Below are 18,438 nucleotides of genomic sequence, written 5' to 3'. Positions count from 1 at the left end.
CCCTTGGGCTTATGCTCATCACATACTCCTTGGACATGTTTTCCCTGTTTTGTTCCACATTCCCTGAACAAGTTCCCAAGGCTCCCATCAAGATTAGAGAAGGACAAATACAGACTCATCCCACAAATAGGAAGACAGTTTCTAGGCAGCTCCTAGGATTCGTTGAACGTGTACCTTCAAGTTACATGATAATAACCTTACCGTTGCTCTCTTACACCCCCACAAACAAATATAAGCAGCCTTATCTCACAAACAAATTGCAGTTTTTAGAATTTGAACTTGTAACTCCCAAGTCACATGATAACAACCTTACCGTTGCTCATCACTCACCCTGCAAACAGAGAGAGTTTCCAAAATTTAAACTTGTAACCTTCAGGTCACATGATGATAACCGTATCGTTGCTTTAAGGCTTGTGAACAGATGTATGCACAAATTATAGAGAAACAGTTTACAAATTTGAACCTGCAAACCTCTAGGTCACATAACAACAATAATCTTTCAGTTGTTTCAAGGCTTACCCCCTCTTGAATGAAAATGTATTATATTGAAGAATTAGGCTAGTAAGAGTGATATCTCTTTGATGATTCAAACTAATTTAGCTTTTATGTGAACTGCGTGAACAGGTACAGCAAGAGGAGGGGTTCCATTTGCGAGAATTGCTACATATGCAGCATGTGATAACGAAAATGGAAACTGCGAAGACAAAGATATATTGGCTGCTTTTGATGATGCAATTTCCGATGGTGTAACCATCATTTCAGCTTCACTAGGAGGCTTATTCATAGAAGACTTTCTTCAAGATTCAATAGCCATCGGATCTTTTCATGCTATGGAGAAAGGAATCCTCACCGTCCAGGCCGCCGGCAATGCCGGTCCAGCCTCCTCCACAGTTGTAAGCCTAGCACCCTGGATTCTAACTGTAGCTGCAAGTAGCACAGACCGTAGAATCATCGACAAACTTGTTCTTGGCGATAATAATGGGACCACACTTGTTGGGAATTCCATAAATGTTTTTACTCAAATGGGACAGAGTTTCCTATAGCTAAGATGTATGGTGATTCAGAGGATTGTCCCAAAGAAGTTGGAAGAGATTGTTTTTGTTTCGACACAATTTGGTTAAAGGAAAGATTGTTATATGCAATCAACTAGTTGAAAGTACATTTGCAAAGTCTCAAGGGGTGGCTGGGGTCATTGTAGCATCAAATTTAACAATTGAAGATTTCTCAGCAGTGGTTATGCTTCCTTCATTGTACATTCCTACAGATTCTTTACCTATTATTGATTCTTATATCAATTCAACTAAAGATCCAAAGCTGAGATAAAGAGGAGTGAGATTGTTAAAGATGAGAATGCTCCAAGAACATTTAAAATATCTTCACGTGGGCCAAATTACTTGGTACCGGAGATATTAAAACCAGATATAAGTGCTCCTGGAGTTGATATTTTGGCTGCATATTCACCAGTTGGATCGGTTTCAAGTTTTGTAGAAGACAAAAGATCTGTGAATTACAATTTTTTGACAGGAACTTCCATGGCTTGCCCTCATGTTTCTGGTATATCTGCATATTTGAAGACTGTTCACCCAAATTGGTCGCCTGCAGCTATCAAATCTGCCATTTTAACAACTGCAAAACCCATGAAGAAATCTTATTCTGAGGATGCTGTCGGTGAGTTTGAATATGGATCTGGGCATGTGAATCCAGTTCAAGCCAGTGATCCTGGGTTGGTTTATGACATATCCAAGGAAGATTATGTGGAAATGTTGTGCAATTTTGGTTATAACAGTTCACAGATTAAGATGATTTCTGGAAACAATAATAGTACCTGTCCCAGATCTCCTCAAAGAGAGTTAGTCAAGAATCTGAATTATCCCATACTTGGCGTTAATATTAAGCCTTTGACTGCATTTAAGGTTGAATTTGAGAGGACAGTGACAAACGTTGGATTTGCCAATTCAACCTACAAAGCAAGCGTTGTTTTATCAGATTCTCATGGTAAGGTGAATATTACAGTGGAACCCAAAGTTCTTTCGTTCAAATCATTGAATGAGAAGATGTCTTTTGTTGTTAGTGTTGCTGGAGAAGGAATCTCAAATCAAACTGCAATAGCCTCGTCGTTGATTTGGTCAGATGGAACCCATAATGTAAGAAGTCCAATCATTGTGATGGGTTTTGAGGATCTTTTATAAGAATCTTTCTTGAGTCTGTTATTGTTATAATAAATTATAAAAGCAACCAGAGTTGAAAAGACGTATCTATGTGTGTTTGTATTATACTACAATATATAATAAACTTTGGCAGCTTAATATTCAGATGTGAGTTTCTCTGTATGGTTATTGTATACGTAATTTGTCCTACAATTTGAAACTTGCAAGGAAGAATTTCAATAAACCTGAACAATACCAGTTGACCTTCAAAATCAAAATATTTGAAATCTCGTTACACCCGTAAGGACTAAAATTTTACGTACGGGTGAAAAGACAAAAATACACTTGCTTTATTTTGGAGTTGTGAATTCCTTTATGTTTCTTGTAAATTGTCAAATTTGATTTGTTCATTTGTACCTCAACAGTTGTATTTTGGGGTTGTGAATACCTTTATATTTCATGTAAATAGCCAAAATTGCATTGCAAATCATCAAATTTTTGTTATAAATTACAGAATTTAAATTATCCATTCACACCAAAATAATTATATTTTGAGTTGTGAATTCTTTTATATTTTTAAAAAATATCAAATTTGGATTGCAAGTTGCTGAATTTTGGAGAAGTCATACAGCAATCTCCTCATCCTTGTTTGGTCAGATGGAACCCACAATGCGAGAAGTCCAATCATTGTGATGGCGTTCAGTATTTTGTTGTTATAATTAATAAATTCAAAGCAACTAGAGTAGCAATGCGTACGTATATGTATGCGCGTCTGTATTATACTCTACAATAGTAAACTTTGGCAGCTTAATATTCAGATGTGCATGAGTTTCTAAGGTTCGTGGCAACTTCTATGTGAAGAGTACGCAGAGTCTAAAATTTTGTTTTTTTTTTTTCAATTATATTTATCTTGTCCTAAATATAAAAGATGGATAAACTAATTTATAAAGATTAAGAAAATTTATTGAGTTTATTATTCATAAAAAATGTATGTTGGTTTTTTAAAATATCTCTTTAATTAATTGGAAGCTATAGCATTATAGAAACCCTCCTAATAGGCACAATAATAGGGATAGTTTGATGAGCAAATTAAAGATTTGGGAGATAAAATTAATTGATATTTTGATTTATATTTAAGATTAAAGCAAAACTCTCTAATAATTCTTATATTTAGGACTTGAACAAGTTTTCTTTTCAAGCAGCCAAAATAATTAAAATACCACATTCTTGTAAAGGGAAAAAATAAGAAACCAAATGAAGTATTTAGCGTGCTTAAAAAGATTGTAATGTACCTTAAAAAGAGTGCTCGACGCCTTGAAAGGGGGAAGCTTCAAAACGGAAACTAATTAAAATTTATATGTGCTTAAAAATAGTTACTCCTCCGGTCCTTAATATAGGACCCAATTGTTAAGTTCGTTTTGATCCTAAATATAAAACCCATTTTTCATATTTATCATTTTTTCTAAATTACCCCTATGGATACTCCCCCAACCATAATCAAGTAGAAGAGGAAGAAGAGATATTAAGAAAGATAGTTATGGTATTTTAGGAAAAATGTGTCACATTTCTTCTAATTAACTAACTTACCTAACTTTCTTAATCTAATCAAATTAATTAAATGGGTCTTATATTAAGGATCGGATGAGTATATTTTATTATGAATCACTACTCGAAATTAACACTACGTACCTTTGATTCTTAATATAAAAACTAGATGACTAATTTGAATAAATTAAGAAAATTAGTTATGTTAGTTATTTGTAACAAAATATGTGTTATCTTTCTAAAGATACTCTTGCTAATCATATGTATTAGCCAAACCAACCATTTGATAAAATTTTTAACATGTTCAATTATTACAAAAACTATTTTAAGAGGAAAAATGGATAAGTGTTAGAGATAAAGTAAATTAAAATCGTATATTTATGATTAAATTGAAAGTCAAACCAGTTCTTATATTAAAAAGCAAAGGTAGCATGATAATTGAGAAGAATTTTCGTAAACAATTAGCAAACTTTACCATAATTTCACTCATCTGCAGACTGTTTTCACACATGCAATCATACACATACACACAGGCGCGGCACAGTACACATTTGAGTGTTAATTTTTTTGGTTATCCATTTCAGTGTTAAATTGAATATCTTTTAAATATGTTTTATAATAAATATTCAATGTTTCACTCAAAAAATAAATATTCAATATTTAATAATTAGTATTATTGACTATTTCAGATCTGCACAGCGACCTAAATATATATTTCTAATTTGTTCATGAATCAAGGCTATAAATATTCATGCATGAGTGGTGTTGGTCATTTTATAGATTCATTTTCTGAATTTAATGGCTAAATTATTTGTTAACAAATAAGAGATAATAAATGTTCTTCTAATTTATTCACCAAAAAAAATGTTCTTCCAATTTAGTTGAAACATGTCACGAAGAGCAACATAATTAACCATTCATTTATTGTTTCAGTCGTTCCGATACATAGAATGAACGTACAATATGTATCTCCATGCGTGTATTTACAGCGCGTAGAAAAGTGAATGGTTCATTAGTATATTTGCATATAGACAAAATTTAGGTGAATATTACTAAATATTTTTCTTTTATATGTAAATAATGTATTAAAAAACCATAAAAATTTAAGAAAAAACTTATAAATTTCAATATGATAAAAATATACGCCACATTGCTATTTTTTCTTGAATACTATCTCCGGTGATTAATATAAGAGTTTATTAGATTTTTATATTGGTCCTAAATGTAAGACCTCAATTCACTGTCTCTCATATTTATCCATTTTTTTTAAAATAATCCTTGTAGTAATGATATTTCTAACTAATATATTTGACTAACAATGATATTTTAGGAAAAATAATACATATTTATTATAAATACCTAATTTAACTAATTTTTTTAATCGACCTAAACTAGCGAAATAACTTTTATGTTAAAGACATGAGCTAGTATTATACATTACAAAGAATCGACCTCCTTGACATTTAAGGTAACAGATATATCTTAAGAAATTATTATATATAGGGTTTTCAACTATTGCAGAGCACCAAATTTGTCGTTTTCTTGTTTTAGTTATAGGCGAGTCTTCTCCTCTAGTTTATTTAGGCTCTACTTAAAATTAACTAGGAGTGTTTACAAGACCGAACGGGACTAGGCTCCTGGTTCTGTCCAGGTCCCATTGAGACCGGAACGAAATGGAGACGTCTTGTTTCCTCTTTTTTTTTTTTTTAGAAAAATACTATAATGTTTTATATGATTTTTTTATGTTATAATGTTTATTTTTCATTGGTCTTCTAAAGATAAAAACATTATAAAAAATATTATGTTAAAAACTCAATTATATAATACTCCTCCGGTCCTTATTATAAGACCCAATTTGACTTTTTATTTGGTCCTAATTATAAGACCCAATCCATTTTATCTCTTATAGTTATGCATTTTTTTCCAAGATAATCCTTCTAATAATGATAGTTTTTAGCCAATATACTTAATTAGCAAGGATATTTTAGGAATGACAACACTTATTTATTATAAATAACCAACTTAACTTACTTCCTTAATCTCCTCAAATAAGTCAATTGGGTCTTATAATTAGGACCGGAGGAGTACAAAAAAGGTGTAAAAACAATATTGTAAAAAAAAATATCATAAAAGAAACACTATATAATGGCTTTATGAATTATTTTATTGAGGAATGAGATTTTGTTGAGATAATACTACAACTTAAGAGTTAAAAATCACTATAAAATTATTATTATTATTATTAAGTAAATTAAATAATCTAATAATAATTATTAATAAATAATTTTTTAAAAAAATCTCCCAGTTACTGTCCCGTTCCAAAAAAAATTTTGTCTTGTCCCGCATGGGGACGGGACAAATTAAACACCCTTAAAATTAACCACATATGATGGGCCAGCTTTTTATGTGTAATCGTTTTACTTAGTTTGAATAAAATTATCTTTTAATTAAAAAAATTTACAGAATATGTAGGCATTAAACAATTGGAGAAAATGTCTTAAGAGAACCCAAACTTACATAAAGTTTCTACAATTAATACCATTTAGTTTTTAATATAAAAACTAATTTGTCTCCCAAATTTATAATTTATTCTTCAAAGTATTTTTGTTGATTACACATGTTAAAACAAATTTCATCCAAAGATAATCATGATTAAAAAATAGTACTTTAAGAAGATTAAATTATGTTTGTTTCAAATAATAATTAATATAACTAATCTTTTTAATATATTTAAATTAGTTAAATAATTTTTACATATGGAATATAACGAGCAGAGGAAGTGTTATATTATCTGCTGTGACATGTTTGGACTAAAATTTGTATATAATTTGTTTGCAATAATGATATAACGAATCCCATTAATGGAGGCATTGATTTGAGAGGATTAATGGATCTCTCCTGTAAAACCGCCAACACTGCTCATGCTGTCCTCTGTCGTACATTCATCTCTGCATGTTGCTTCGTAAACGCCCGTGGGAATTCAAATATGGTAATGACATCAGAGTCGTCTCAACCCCGCCAAGGTCCTTTTTTGAAATAGCTTATATATTATTTTTAATTATGATTTATAGAATATAAAAAATAAGTATATATGAAAACAGTTTTATCTCAAAACATGATTATAAATATTTGTATAAATGATACTAAAAAAGCATTTATAAATTACTTCTAAATGAAAAATACTAATATTCTTATAAAAACTTATATAGAAATAAATCATATTGTGCTAATTAATTTTTATCCCAACTTTAATTTTTTAAAACTCAAATAGAATAAAATTTATTTTACCGATGACAATATATTCAAACAAGCCCATGTGGTCTTCCGCTCTCGTTTTGGTTCTTTATTTAAACCCAAAAAAAAAGTTTGGTCCTTTAAATTAATTAAAAATTAAAAGATTAAAATAAATTAATTTCTATTAATGCTTAGCAAGTGACTTTCTATTCTTCATATGGAACAAAGAAAACAAAAATAACTGAGAACTTTAACTTCATTGAACATAAATATGAATAAACCTTGCAAAATACTATTTCCAGTTCTTAATATAAGAGTTAGATAACTAATTTAAAAATAAGAAAAATTAAGGAGAAGGACCTAAAAAAATTAGTATTTATGGAGAGGGATCTTAAAAATTGTAATTAATTTGAAGGACCAAAAATTAAAATATGAATTTACAATTATGAAATTATCCCTAGTCAAATCCCTACATTATCTCCAAGACCCATCTCAATATTTGACTATCAGTTATCAATTGAAATATAAATTTATAATTACTAAATTGCCCCCATTAAAATTTAAAACTAAATACAGCAATTAACAAAAAATAGAATCCTATTTTTCAGTCATTTATACCTGCATCTATCAGCCTTTCATTCCAATATGGCTGGAAAAATTTCCAGCTTGCACAACTGCGATTTTGCTCCTCATTCTGATGTGGTTGGAAAAATTATTAGTGAAGATTAGGTTACTAAGATGTACTATTTACTTGATTTTCATATTTTGGTTAACACAAAGAATTATATTTATATTCATCTAAAAAGCTTTGTATAGATAATGTGATTGTGTTGATATGTATGTATAGTTGGGATTGAATGAAGGTACAAATATATACTTTTATATTCATCCAAAAAGTCTTCACATAGAGGCCATGAGAAAATTAGAAAACATTCGGTAAATAAACTGAAGGAGGGAAAATAATGTTCAGAATATAAATACTGTCCAATCAATAGTCTGCCAGTTGATTCCTTTTAATTTGTCTTCTTTGTTCTAGATTTCTAAGAAGACAATTGATATTGGTAAAAACTTTGGGTGCATCAAAAAGAGATATAGAGAGAGATCAAGTTCAATTGATAATTAACCGTCAAATTGAGATAGGAGGGTATTGGAGATAATATAGGGATTTGATAAGGGATAATTTGGTAATTGTAAAATTTTATTTTAATTTTTGGTCTTTCAAATTAATTATAATTTTTAAGATCCTTCTTGATAAATACTAATTTTTTTAGGTCCTTCTCCCTAATTTTCCCTTAAAAATATTTAAAAAATTAGTTAAGTTAGTTATTCATAACAAATGTGTGTTCACTTTTTTAAATTACCATTATTCAATTATATATATTAGAATTAAAACTATGTACACTCATGTGAAAACATTTTACAATTAATAAGGATATTTTTTAGATCACATTATATAAATTTGATATACAAAATGAATTAGAGTCTTATATTTAGAACCATCAACTAGCTCTTATATTTTCGGATATATAGAGATAGCTAGTCTCATTGAAATATAGAATATAGATATCCATACTTGAAATCCTCACCTTAACTAAAATTTTATGTATCTCTTTTTTACTTCAAAATAAAATTTTGCTCACGACTTGCACCATATATACCAGTGCCAGGGTCTCTTGTTCAAAACACGCACAAATTCACAATGAACAAGCAGTATTGCAAAGCTTTCATTTCTCTGTTCTTCATTCTTCTTTCATTCCTCACACTTATTTCCTCAGTAACATGTGATGATACGAAGACTTACATCGTCTACTTGGGATCACTTCCTAAGCAATCATCTTCTTATTCTCCAACCTCACACCACCTCACAATTCTTCAACAAGTTATTGATGGAGCTGTCGTCAATGCAAGTTCTTGCTTGGTTCGAAGTTACAGTAAGAGCTTCAATGGCTTTGCTGCAAAACTCACCAGTGATCAAAGAGACAAGATAGCTGACATGGACGAGGTGGTCTCTGTGTTTGAAAGCAAAACTCTCAGAATTCAGACGACAAGATCATGGGACTTCATGGGATTCGTCGAGAAGGCTATAAAGCGAAACTCTTCAGCTGAGAGTGATGTTGTGGTCGGACTCATAGACACCGGAATATGGCCGGAGTCGGAGAGTTTCAGCGACGAAGGTCTCGGCGGTGTTCCTGAGAAATGGAGAGGGACTTGTGCTGGCGGCAAGAACTTCACCTGCAACAAGAAGATCGTTGGAGCTCGGTACTATCCTGTAACTAGTGATTCTGCCAGAGATGAAGAAGGCCATGGAACCCACACTGCCGCTATAGCAGCTGGGAACATAGTTCATGGAGTCAGCTTTTATGGGATAGCAAATGGTATGTGTTTCATATTTTCTTTTGTTTTGGCCTGAATGTGTTTCATATTTTCATATGTCAAAAGAAAGTGAGCTCCCTTAAAAAAAAAAAAAAAAGATTTTTGTGAATAATTTTTATTTTAAAAAACTTGCATACAATAACTTTGAGTCAAAATAATTCTTAACACCAAATACTTCCTCGATTCCTAATTATAAAATATCATTTATAGACTTGATCTTATAATTAGGGTCGGAAATAGTATATTGAAAGTGAACTACGAACCACTGAGGCAAACTAGTAGTCATATGGTCACGTGCCGATCTCAAATATTAAGCGTGCATGTATAAGTATTAACTAATTCAGATTATAAAACCGCAAATTACTTCAAACTTCATACAGCTAGAGTGATTCCTCTCACACACACTCATATATATGTATTTATATGTGTGATCTTGGAAAAATCCGACAGGTACAGCAAGAGGAGGAGTTCCTTCTGCGAGGATAGCTACCTATGCAGCTTGTGATAAACTAGGAAATTGTCCAGACGAAGATATCTTGTCTTCTTTTGATGACGCCATTTCAGATGGCGTTCACATCATTTCAGTGTCACTATCAAGCGCAGGTCCTAGGGATTTAACCGATGATCCAATAGCCATAGGATCTTTCCACGCTATGGAGAAAGGGATCCTCACCGTCCAAGCTGCCGGCAACTATGGTCCTTCATTTGGCTCAGTTTCAAGTGTGGCACCATGGATCCTAGCTGTAGCAGCAAGCACTACAGATCGTAAAATCATCGACAAACTTGTTCTTGGGAATGGACACACACTGATTGGGAATTCCATAAATGCTTTTGGTTCAAATGGTACGATGTTTCCTATAGCTAAGGTAAATGGTGATTCAAAAGTTGTGCAAAAGATTTTCAAAGATTTTGTTCTTGTTTTGACACAAACCTGGTAAAAGGGAAGATTGTGCTGTGTCGTGATCGTCCTCTGTTTACGTTTAACTCTAATGCTAAGTCTCAAGGTATAGTTGGCGTCATCACAGCTTCACTTTTCCGAATTGAAGATGTCTCAGAAGTTGTGTCACTACCTTCATTAGACATTTCCAAAGACTCTTTCGACATTGTCGTGTCCTACATAAATTCAACCCACGATCCAAAAGCTGAGATAAAGAGGAGTGAGATTTGTGTAGATAAAATGGCTCCAAGAACAATTGATTTCTCTGCACGTGGGCCAAATTTCTATGTAGCAGAGATCTTAAAGCCGGATATAAGTGCTCCTGGAGTTGATATTTTGGCTGCATATTCACCTGTTGCACCTGTTTCAGAATTTGCAGATGAAAACAGATCTGTCAAATACAATTTTTTGTCAGGGACTTCCATGGCTTGCCCGCATGTTTCTGGAATAGCTGCATATTTGAAGACCCTTCATCCAGATTGGTCACCAGCGGCTATCAAATCAGCCATTTTAACAACAGCAAGACCTATGAAGAAAGCTTATTCTGATGATGCAATTGGTGAGTTTGAATATGGATCGGGGCACGTGGATCCAATACAAGCCAGTGATCCTGGGTTGGTTTATGACATATCTCAGAAAGATTATGTAGAAATGTTGTGCAATTTTGGCTATGACAGCTCTATGGTTAAGCAGATGTCTGGAGACAATAGCAGTTGTCCCAGATCTTCTCATAGAGACTTGGTCAAAAATCTGAATTATCCGCTAATGGGAGTTAATGTTAAGCCTTTTACGCCATTCAAGGTTCAGTTCAAGAGGACAGTGACAAATGTTGGATTTGCCAATTCAACCTACAAAGCAAGCATTATACCAGCATATTTGAGGTTGAATATTACAGTAAACCCTAAGGTTCTTTCCTTCAAATCGTTGAACGAGAAGAGGTCTTTCGTTGTTAGTATTACTAGCAAAAGGGGCTTCAAAAATCAAACGGCATGCACCTCATCATTGACATGGTCAGATGGGACCCACAAGGTGAGAAGTCCAATTGTTCTGATGTCGTTTAAGGAGCTCTTTTCTAGTTGAACAACTCAAGTTAGCAGGACTTGAATCTTTGTCCCAATAAAAACTGGCAAAGTTGAAAATCTGTAAGGCGTTTTATTTGTGTCTGTGAACTGTGTGATGTTACAAAAATCTTCAGCAGCGTAACATGGATCATATGTACTAAACTTGAATATGATTATCAATAAATGTAAGACCTCCTAGATCCCATCTTGAACTTGATATAGTTATCTTCAATGGTCTTATTTGAGTATTTGGCACAAAATGCAAAAACAAACGCAAATATAAAGAGAGGCAAAGGGTTTTGTCAGGGAGTTCAATGTAGAGTACTAGCTATCCTGTAATTTTTTAACGGAGACTTGGTGAAAATCTAAATTATCCTTTACTAGGAGTTCAAGTTAAGCCTTTAATATTACTGCAAAGCCTCCAGCACTAACTTAGCAGACGCTGAATGGGAATAAATCTTTTTATCATTTATCCTATTGGAGAGGGCATCATTTAGGGGGTGTTTGGCAATTTCTTAAAAAGTACTTTTTGTAACCAAACCATAGTTTGGGCTAGATAATTGCTTAGGGGGGTATTTGGCAACCTTCAAAAGTGCTTCTCAAAAGTACTTTTTTACAAAATGAGGCAAACTCATTTACATATTTACTTCGTAAACTGTAAAAACACTTCTTAAATGGTTTAATTTCCATCCAAACATTCCTTTAGTATTTTCATCACACTGTGGTTTGGGCCAAAACCTAGCTTTCAAAACAAGCAGAATATTTTCACTTTTGGACAGAAATTTTGGGTCGTTGGCATCATCATTATACTCTGTTAGAAGTCACCCAACGGTATATGACAAATAACACCCTCATATTCAATTACAAGCTTTTTTCTCTGAAAATTCATTCCGCCTTTGCTAGCCTAAGGAAACATTTTAATCTTATATTTTATAAATATATATACATATATTAATCATTTATTAATTACATTTTTATATATTATTTATTATGTTGGCAAAAAAAATATATTATTAACAAATTTATTACTTCAAATAAAAATATATTATAAAATCCAGTGATGTACATGAAGCCCAAATGCTCGCTGAAGCCGCCCGAGAAAAATTACCCTGCCCTGCCTAGCCCAAAAAAAAAAGAGCCCAAAAGAGAATGGGCATCTTTAGACTGGGCATTTTATCGGCAGGGCTGGCATCGAGCAAGACATGTTGCCCGTATCCCATTTGGCCCTACTCGGATTATATATATTATAATTTATGAAATAATATTAATATATTACATTTCTTTACCAAAAAAAAAAGTTATCTCCCCCCTCTTTGCAATTTAATTTATTATTGTCACATTTCTATTATTTTTTTCATTTTAGAGGATCTAATTCTTCTAAAGAAGCAATAGTATTTTTCTTTTAATTTGTTTTTCGTGAGTTTTATTGGGTATATCCTGTTGTGTGTTGCTGTTGTAATATTGGCTATTTATAAATCAATCTTTTCCTCTATGCTATTAACAACTTTCTTTGTTAGAGAATGGAGTTTATACATTACATATTTGTATAAATCAACAATTTTAAATATTTATACAAGATAGAAAACAAGATTGGGGTTGGAGCAGGGAAAGAAAATTGGGGTTTAATTATTTGAATTACATGTTTTATTTTTTATTTAATTTATATTCAGTTATTTTGTATTAATTTTTTATAAACAAGTTATATGATAGAAAGAAGTCTTTTAGTTGTATAGAATGCTAACTGCATTGTATGGCATAATAAGTGTTTGCATATTAAAAGTGGTTATATTAAATTATTATAAGATTTTTTATTTTTCTTTTTACAATTATTTTCACCCTATTTTTATATGGTCTATATTATTCATGTTAGCCCATTGCTTCAGTTTTAATATCCTTTTACAATCCTTTAGGTAACATTTAATTTTTGTCACTTGAATGGATAATCAAGTTTCTATTACATCGCCATCCCCGACCCGTAATGGAATGTCTCAATGTACTTCAACCCCTTTTCAATTTTTTTAGATGTTTTATTCTTTTTTCAACTTTCTAGAGATTGATACAAACCGTTTGAATTTCAAGGCTTTAATTATAATCTTGAGAGTTGTTTGTTCTAAATAGATTATGAATATTATTTATTTGGATATTTGCTAACACTTGTTTCAAATTATTTCTGGATAATTTCAATATGTAAAAATGTAAAATTATAAAATGTATTTTTAGGCATGGACAAAAATTTTTTTACATGTGATATCAACAGGTCATCACTATTTGGGCAGCGAAGCCCGCCTTGCCTATCCAAAATAGTTAGGGCTTCTATGAGTAGGGCCAGGCAACAGGCTGCAAAATGGAGCCCACTCATACTTCGAGCTGGGCATCGAGCAAAGGTCTTGTCCTGGCCAGCCCTCCCCATGTACACCCCTAATAAAATCTATTTTTTATGTAATTATCATATTAACTTGTATTCTTTTTAGTAATTTATACATATAAAAAGTGTTTCTAATAATAACAACTATCCAAACACTCTCATTTTTTCAAAATCTATTCTCAAAAATAACTTTTTTATCAGAAGCTATTCTTTAAACTATTATTTGGTTTTATCCAAACACCCTCTTAAGCTGCAATTGTTGTGATGGGATTTAAGCATCCAAAATTTCAGGGGTATTGAACACCTCCAACTATAAATGCAGGCCATTGTTATGAACACAAACACCGAGAGAAAACCCAATCCTAAAGACTAACCTATAAGAAAAGAAAATCTCTTAAACTTATCAATCACACCACACCTAGATGCACTTCACTTGACCTCTTGCTGTTCAGAACCATCCATGGGTAGCTCTCTACATAAACATGGGAATTTTAACAAAAACACCAATGTCATGAATACAAACACAAAAAGACAGTCTAATCTCCAAAAAACTAGTCTATTAGGAAGAAAAGTCCTTTAAACTTATCAAGTACAATACACTTGTGAGGCTCTCAACATGGGACTCATAACAGTCCTCCCCATCTGAACCAGGAACATAAATTTATTAACAGGGGATCTTCTAGTTCATTGCCAAAGTAAATTTCCCGACATGGCCGTGAATCGTTGCAACACCCACACAAGGATGCAGGTATTCAGTGATTTGCTCCCGTTCATTAGATAGCAAGAAAGCATATGAATGAATCAAATACCACCGACCAGATTGACAGAATTAAAAGAAAGGGAGTAAAATGACAATTGAAAGCAAATATTAGGGACTAAAAGTATACGTTGCCAAATGTAAAAGAAAACATCTATACACATACACCAAACACATATCTCAACAGAAGGATCAATCTCACATCGAGAGCATACATATCAGCTGTTCCGCCTCTTATTGAGTATGAAGCAGAAAGCGGTGGTTGATATTACATTTCTTGAACATTGAGTGAATGAAAAGGACACTGTCACTTCTTTCTTGATACTGCTGCTGCGATCCCACCTGCTACCAGTCCTGCAGCAGTTGCAGCGATGCCAAGGCCAATGACACCATCTACAATATATGAGGGAAAAGGCAAAAAATGACAAAATCAGTGCTGAAATCAAATCAATAACAAGAAACCCTCACTTTTACTCCCAGAAATTTTCATGTACTTCTTGCAGGGCAGAGTTGTCTTGATGCAAGAAGCCAAAACTAAAGAGGATCAGAATAACAAGTGTCTAAGAAAAGTCCCTGAATGAGGAGCCTTAACATTAGTGAATTATAGTTGGCTCCTTGCACAACCAGCTTGCACAATATATCTATGTAAGAATTTTTCCCTATGGCTCTAGAGCCACCAAACCATAAATGTAAGAGAATGAGGTAGAGCATAACAAATATTATTGCCTAGGAAGGGGATTGTCTGCCACAAAACTTCAGGACACCCTAGATCACGATACCATCACCAAACTGATAAGAAACGCAGGAAATGTTTAAGGAAACATTGGTAATTGTGGGAGAACCTTTTGTGATCCGGTCTTCAATTATCTTCTTGAGCGTCACTGCCTGCCTCCAGTCAGGAGCAATCTATAAAACAAAGATGTTGTCAAAGCAATGGTCAAAATTCAGTAAAAGGAACTGGTAAAAAGCACTAGACAACATCTTCAAGTTGAAGGAAATATTTACTAGACTTTTCTGCCAAATTTGGAAGTAAAAGATAACATAATACCATCAAACCACTCAAAATTACACACAAATTCTGCCAGACTTTCCCTCATAACTTTCAAGATTTATGTATCCAACTTCAGTATTTGAGAAGAGAACAAATTCAGAAATGCGTATATTTATTCTGGTCACAGATGATATAAAATAGTAATGAACTAGTGCCAACCAAACAGTAGGGGTTCAAAACAAAGCTTCTGTGGCAGATAATTTAAAGTTAAATTCAGCAGACATATCAAAAATGGAAACAACCAATTACAGTACAAGCAACAGTTGTTGAGAATTCCTAGGTAAATGAATATTTTGCATTGATAGAAATCAGATTCTTTCACAATCGATGAAGGCAGGTATTTTAAGCAAGATAATTCAAGATAAAGATGGCAGTTATACATTTACACATTAAAAATCTCTAAAGGATTTACAAACTAGACAACGGAGTTCAAATCGGCCAAGAAGAAAACAAAAATTTTAGAGGGGCTTAAAGAACAGCCATTTTCCTAGATTAATTAGCAACTCTGGAGTCAGAAGGCCATACCAATAGGCATCTATCCACAAGATCCCTACTCCTTGAATAATCACCACTTCTGTAATACCCAACAGCCAAAAGATATAGCCTCTCCCTCTGTAGCAGTGGGTCAGTTGTACCAGGTAAAGATGCTGCCATATACATGATATCATATGGTTAACCTATGTTGCGAGAATAAACACAAGTATATATAAATCTATGAAAGCAGAATGGCTCAATAAGAATATTCATTCATTTGAAATCAAATTATGCAGACTTCCTTGTTAAAAACCTAAAGGGCAATGACTCTTAAGTGGGTGTATGTGCATGCACGCACGTCAGCAAGTGAATGAATTGTCTGGGTGAATGCCTAGTGGACATTAAGTCATAGATTTAAGTAAGCTACCTTCAAGCATTGCTATCCCACGTTGTACATCTTCTGGTCGTCTCGAGTGAACAAGGGCCCATGATAAACGCAAGAGACATTCTTTCATAAATTCATCTGAGCCAGCATCAGCAACCTCTCTTTCACATGCCTGCAGATACATTTAGAAAGCATACGAGGTAACCGATAAGAAAAAAGCCGGTAGAAAAATACGTAGTGCCATCAACAAATACATGCTGGATAACGTATAGTCGAAAAGGAAATTTGAGAATAACACGCTTCAAATGAAATTCAATGTGAGAAAAGGAAAGCAAAAGAAAAGTATGGTGGTAAGATAAATTGATATTCTCTTCAGCGGGCACAGGCTGACACAGCATATTCAACAAAATTTGACTGTTACAAGTAACTCATGTAGCATTATGTTTCCTTTATTATGATCTGGAAATCAACAAAAGTATAGTAGGAGATGTAGAAATGGAGAACACAAATAACAATAAGCACTACCAGAAAGATTAAAAATATGACATATACAGGGACAGTAAAAACTCAAACCAGATTTCCCACAAGAGGTAGATACCTTAATGTTCTCCCAATATACACTAGTGGAAACTCTAAAGAAACAAAATTTATCCTCTCCAAATTTGAAAATTCGACTTACAAAGATGAGCTAGAAAATAAAGACATCCAAGATCTAAGTTCGATAAATTAGGAATTAGCTATAGAGAACGTTCTCTCAAGGTGAAATTATCTTCAGCGCTTTATTTTGAAGTTCATCAGTCATTCTAGGTTACGTCATAAGAAAAAAATAAAAAATGACGACATCCCTATTTATCCCACCTCATTAGCTGTTATATGAAAAGCCAAAATTTCCCATTCAAATTATCTTTTGAGCTGAAAATAGCAAAAAATTAACGTCAATCCTTTATTCCTCATAGTAACACTTTTGAATACAACAAGTACCACCCTTATTCAATTAAATACCAGTAGGGGGGGAAAAAGCATAAAAAAAAAAAAAGAATGAAAGAAAAATACCCTTTACATCAGATGGAGGGAAATATAAAAAAAAAAAAAACTAATAAATTAAGAAAATACCCATTCCTGCATCTCCAGAAAACGACCAATAGCTTGAGAACTTCACTAACAAGACTTTAAAATCAGAACAAGCAAAGCACACGAACAGAGAATATCTAGATAGTAACACAGCAGAAATAGCATAGAAACCCAAACGCCTGATCGAATTCCCATTCAAATTAAAAAGAACAATAATTTAATCAATTGGTGGGTAGAGGCGGTGAAGAGAAGGATGAGCTTACAGCGACGATGTCAGGATCACACCAAGGAAGCTGATCTTTACCGGAAAAGAAGTTACCGATTGAGTCGATCATCATCCCAAGCTTGGCTTCCAGCTTAGCCATAAAACGAAGAAGGAACTGAACTCGTGAAAGTAGAAGGATGAAACTACCGGTCAAGGAGGGACGAGACTTAGCATCCAAGATAAATATCGAAGCTAAATTAAGATTTCATAGTCCTGAAGTCCTTAAATTTTTAATATTTTAAAATATCTTGTGAGCGGGGTAACTTCTAAATTTTTATAATTATTTTCTTACCCCGGAGAAACAGTGTTTATTCCATTTTCACTCTGAAGATCATTCTCAGAAATCAGAATTACAAGACACGAAATTTGAGGGGAGGAGGAAGGAACGAGGAAATTGCCAGGTTAGGCGCCTTTCCCAAAAACAAAGAAAGAAAGTCTCCTCCTTGGTATTTTCGAGGAAGCCTCATTGGTGCAATTATTATTATTATTATTATGGACAAAGTTTTTAGAAAAAATAACAAAAAAAACCATCAAAATAGAAAAATTATAAATAAATACTCATAATAATATTAATATGAGTTTTGATAATAATAGTATGGATTTTAATAACAATTTTTGTAAACTGGTCCCTATGTGTAATTTTTTATTTCGACAGTTTTTTTTTTGCTATTTTTCCAAGTTTTTATGTATTTTTCCTATTGTATCACTGTTTTTTTATTTATTGTATCACTGTTTTAAATATGAGACTTATGTTTAAAAGTCTTACATTTTAA

General features: G+C 32.8%; 2 protein-coding genes and 1 pseudogene across 2 annotated transcripts; 2 read left to right on the top strand and 1 right to left on the bottom strand.

Moving 5' to 3' along the window:
- The first annotated feature begins 624 nt into the window (after nt 1-624).
- LOC114748985 (subtilisin-like protease SBT4.3) lies at nt 625-2,189 on the top strand (annotated as a pseudogene).
- Nucleotides 2,190-8,625: 6,436 nt separating this feature from the next.
- On the top strand, nt 8,626-11,316 carry LOC114748984 (subtilisin-like protease SBT4.3). Its single transcript, XM_028937448.1, is given in 3 exon segments — nt 8,626-9,301; nt 9,750-10,207; nt 10,210-11,316. Coding segments are annotated over 3 exon segments (2,241 nt in total).
- Nucleotides 11,317-14,491: 3,175 nt separating this feature from the next.
- Nucleotides 14,492-17,853, bottom strand: LOC114748982 (mitochondrial fission 1 protein A-like). Its single transcript, XM_028937447.1, has 5 exons — nt 17,664-17,853; nt 16,372-16,501; nt 15,996-16,117; nt 15,262-15,325; nt 14,492-14,812 (listed from the first exon to the last, which is right to left on the bottom strand). The coding sequence occupies exons 1-5, from the start codon at nt 17,763-17,765 to the stop codon at nt 14,727-14,729; spliced, it is 504 nt and encodes a 167-aa protein (XP_028793280.1). The 5' UTR covers nt 17,766-17,853; the 3' UTR covers nt 14,492-14,726.
- Between the last annotated feature and the right edge of the window lie 585 nt (nt 17,854-18,438).

This window comes from Neltuma alba, unplaced genomic scaffold (genome assembly GCF_004799145.2).
Source record: "Neltuma alba isolate B1F8T4 unplaced genomic scaffold, ASM479914v2 tig00005882_pilon, whole genome shotgun sequence".
Lineage (NCBI taxonomy): Eukaryota > Viridiplantae > Streptophyta > Magnoliopsida > Fabales > Fabaceae > Neltuma > Neltuma alba.
This window is presented reverse-complemented; position numbering and strand designations above follow the sequence as displayed.

Bases quoted from the DNA above. Each gene is read 5' to 3' on its own strand.
- LOC114748982 (XM_028937447.1), bottom strand. From the start codon at position 17,765: ATGGCTAAGCTGGAAGCCAAGCTTGGGATGATGATCGACTCAATCGGT. The intron at 16,502-17,663 runs GTAAGCTCATCC...ATGTATCTGCAG, and splicing joins GTGATCCTGACATCGTCGCT to GCATGTGAAAGAGAGGTTGC. The intron at 14,813-15,261 runs GTTCTCCCACAA...CATATATTGTAG, and splicing joins TGAAGACCGGATCACAAAAG to ATGGTGTCATTGGCCTTGGC.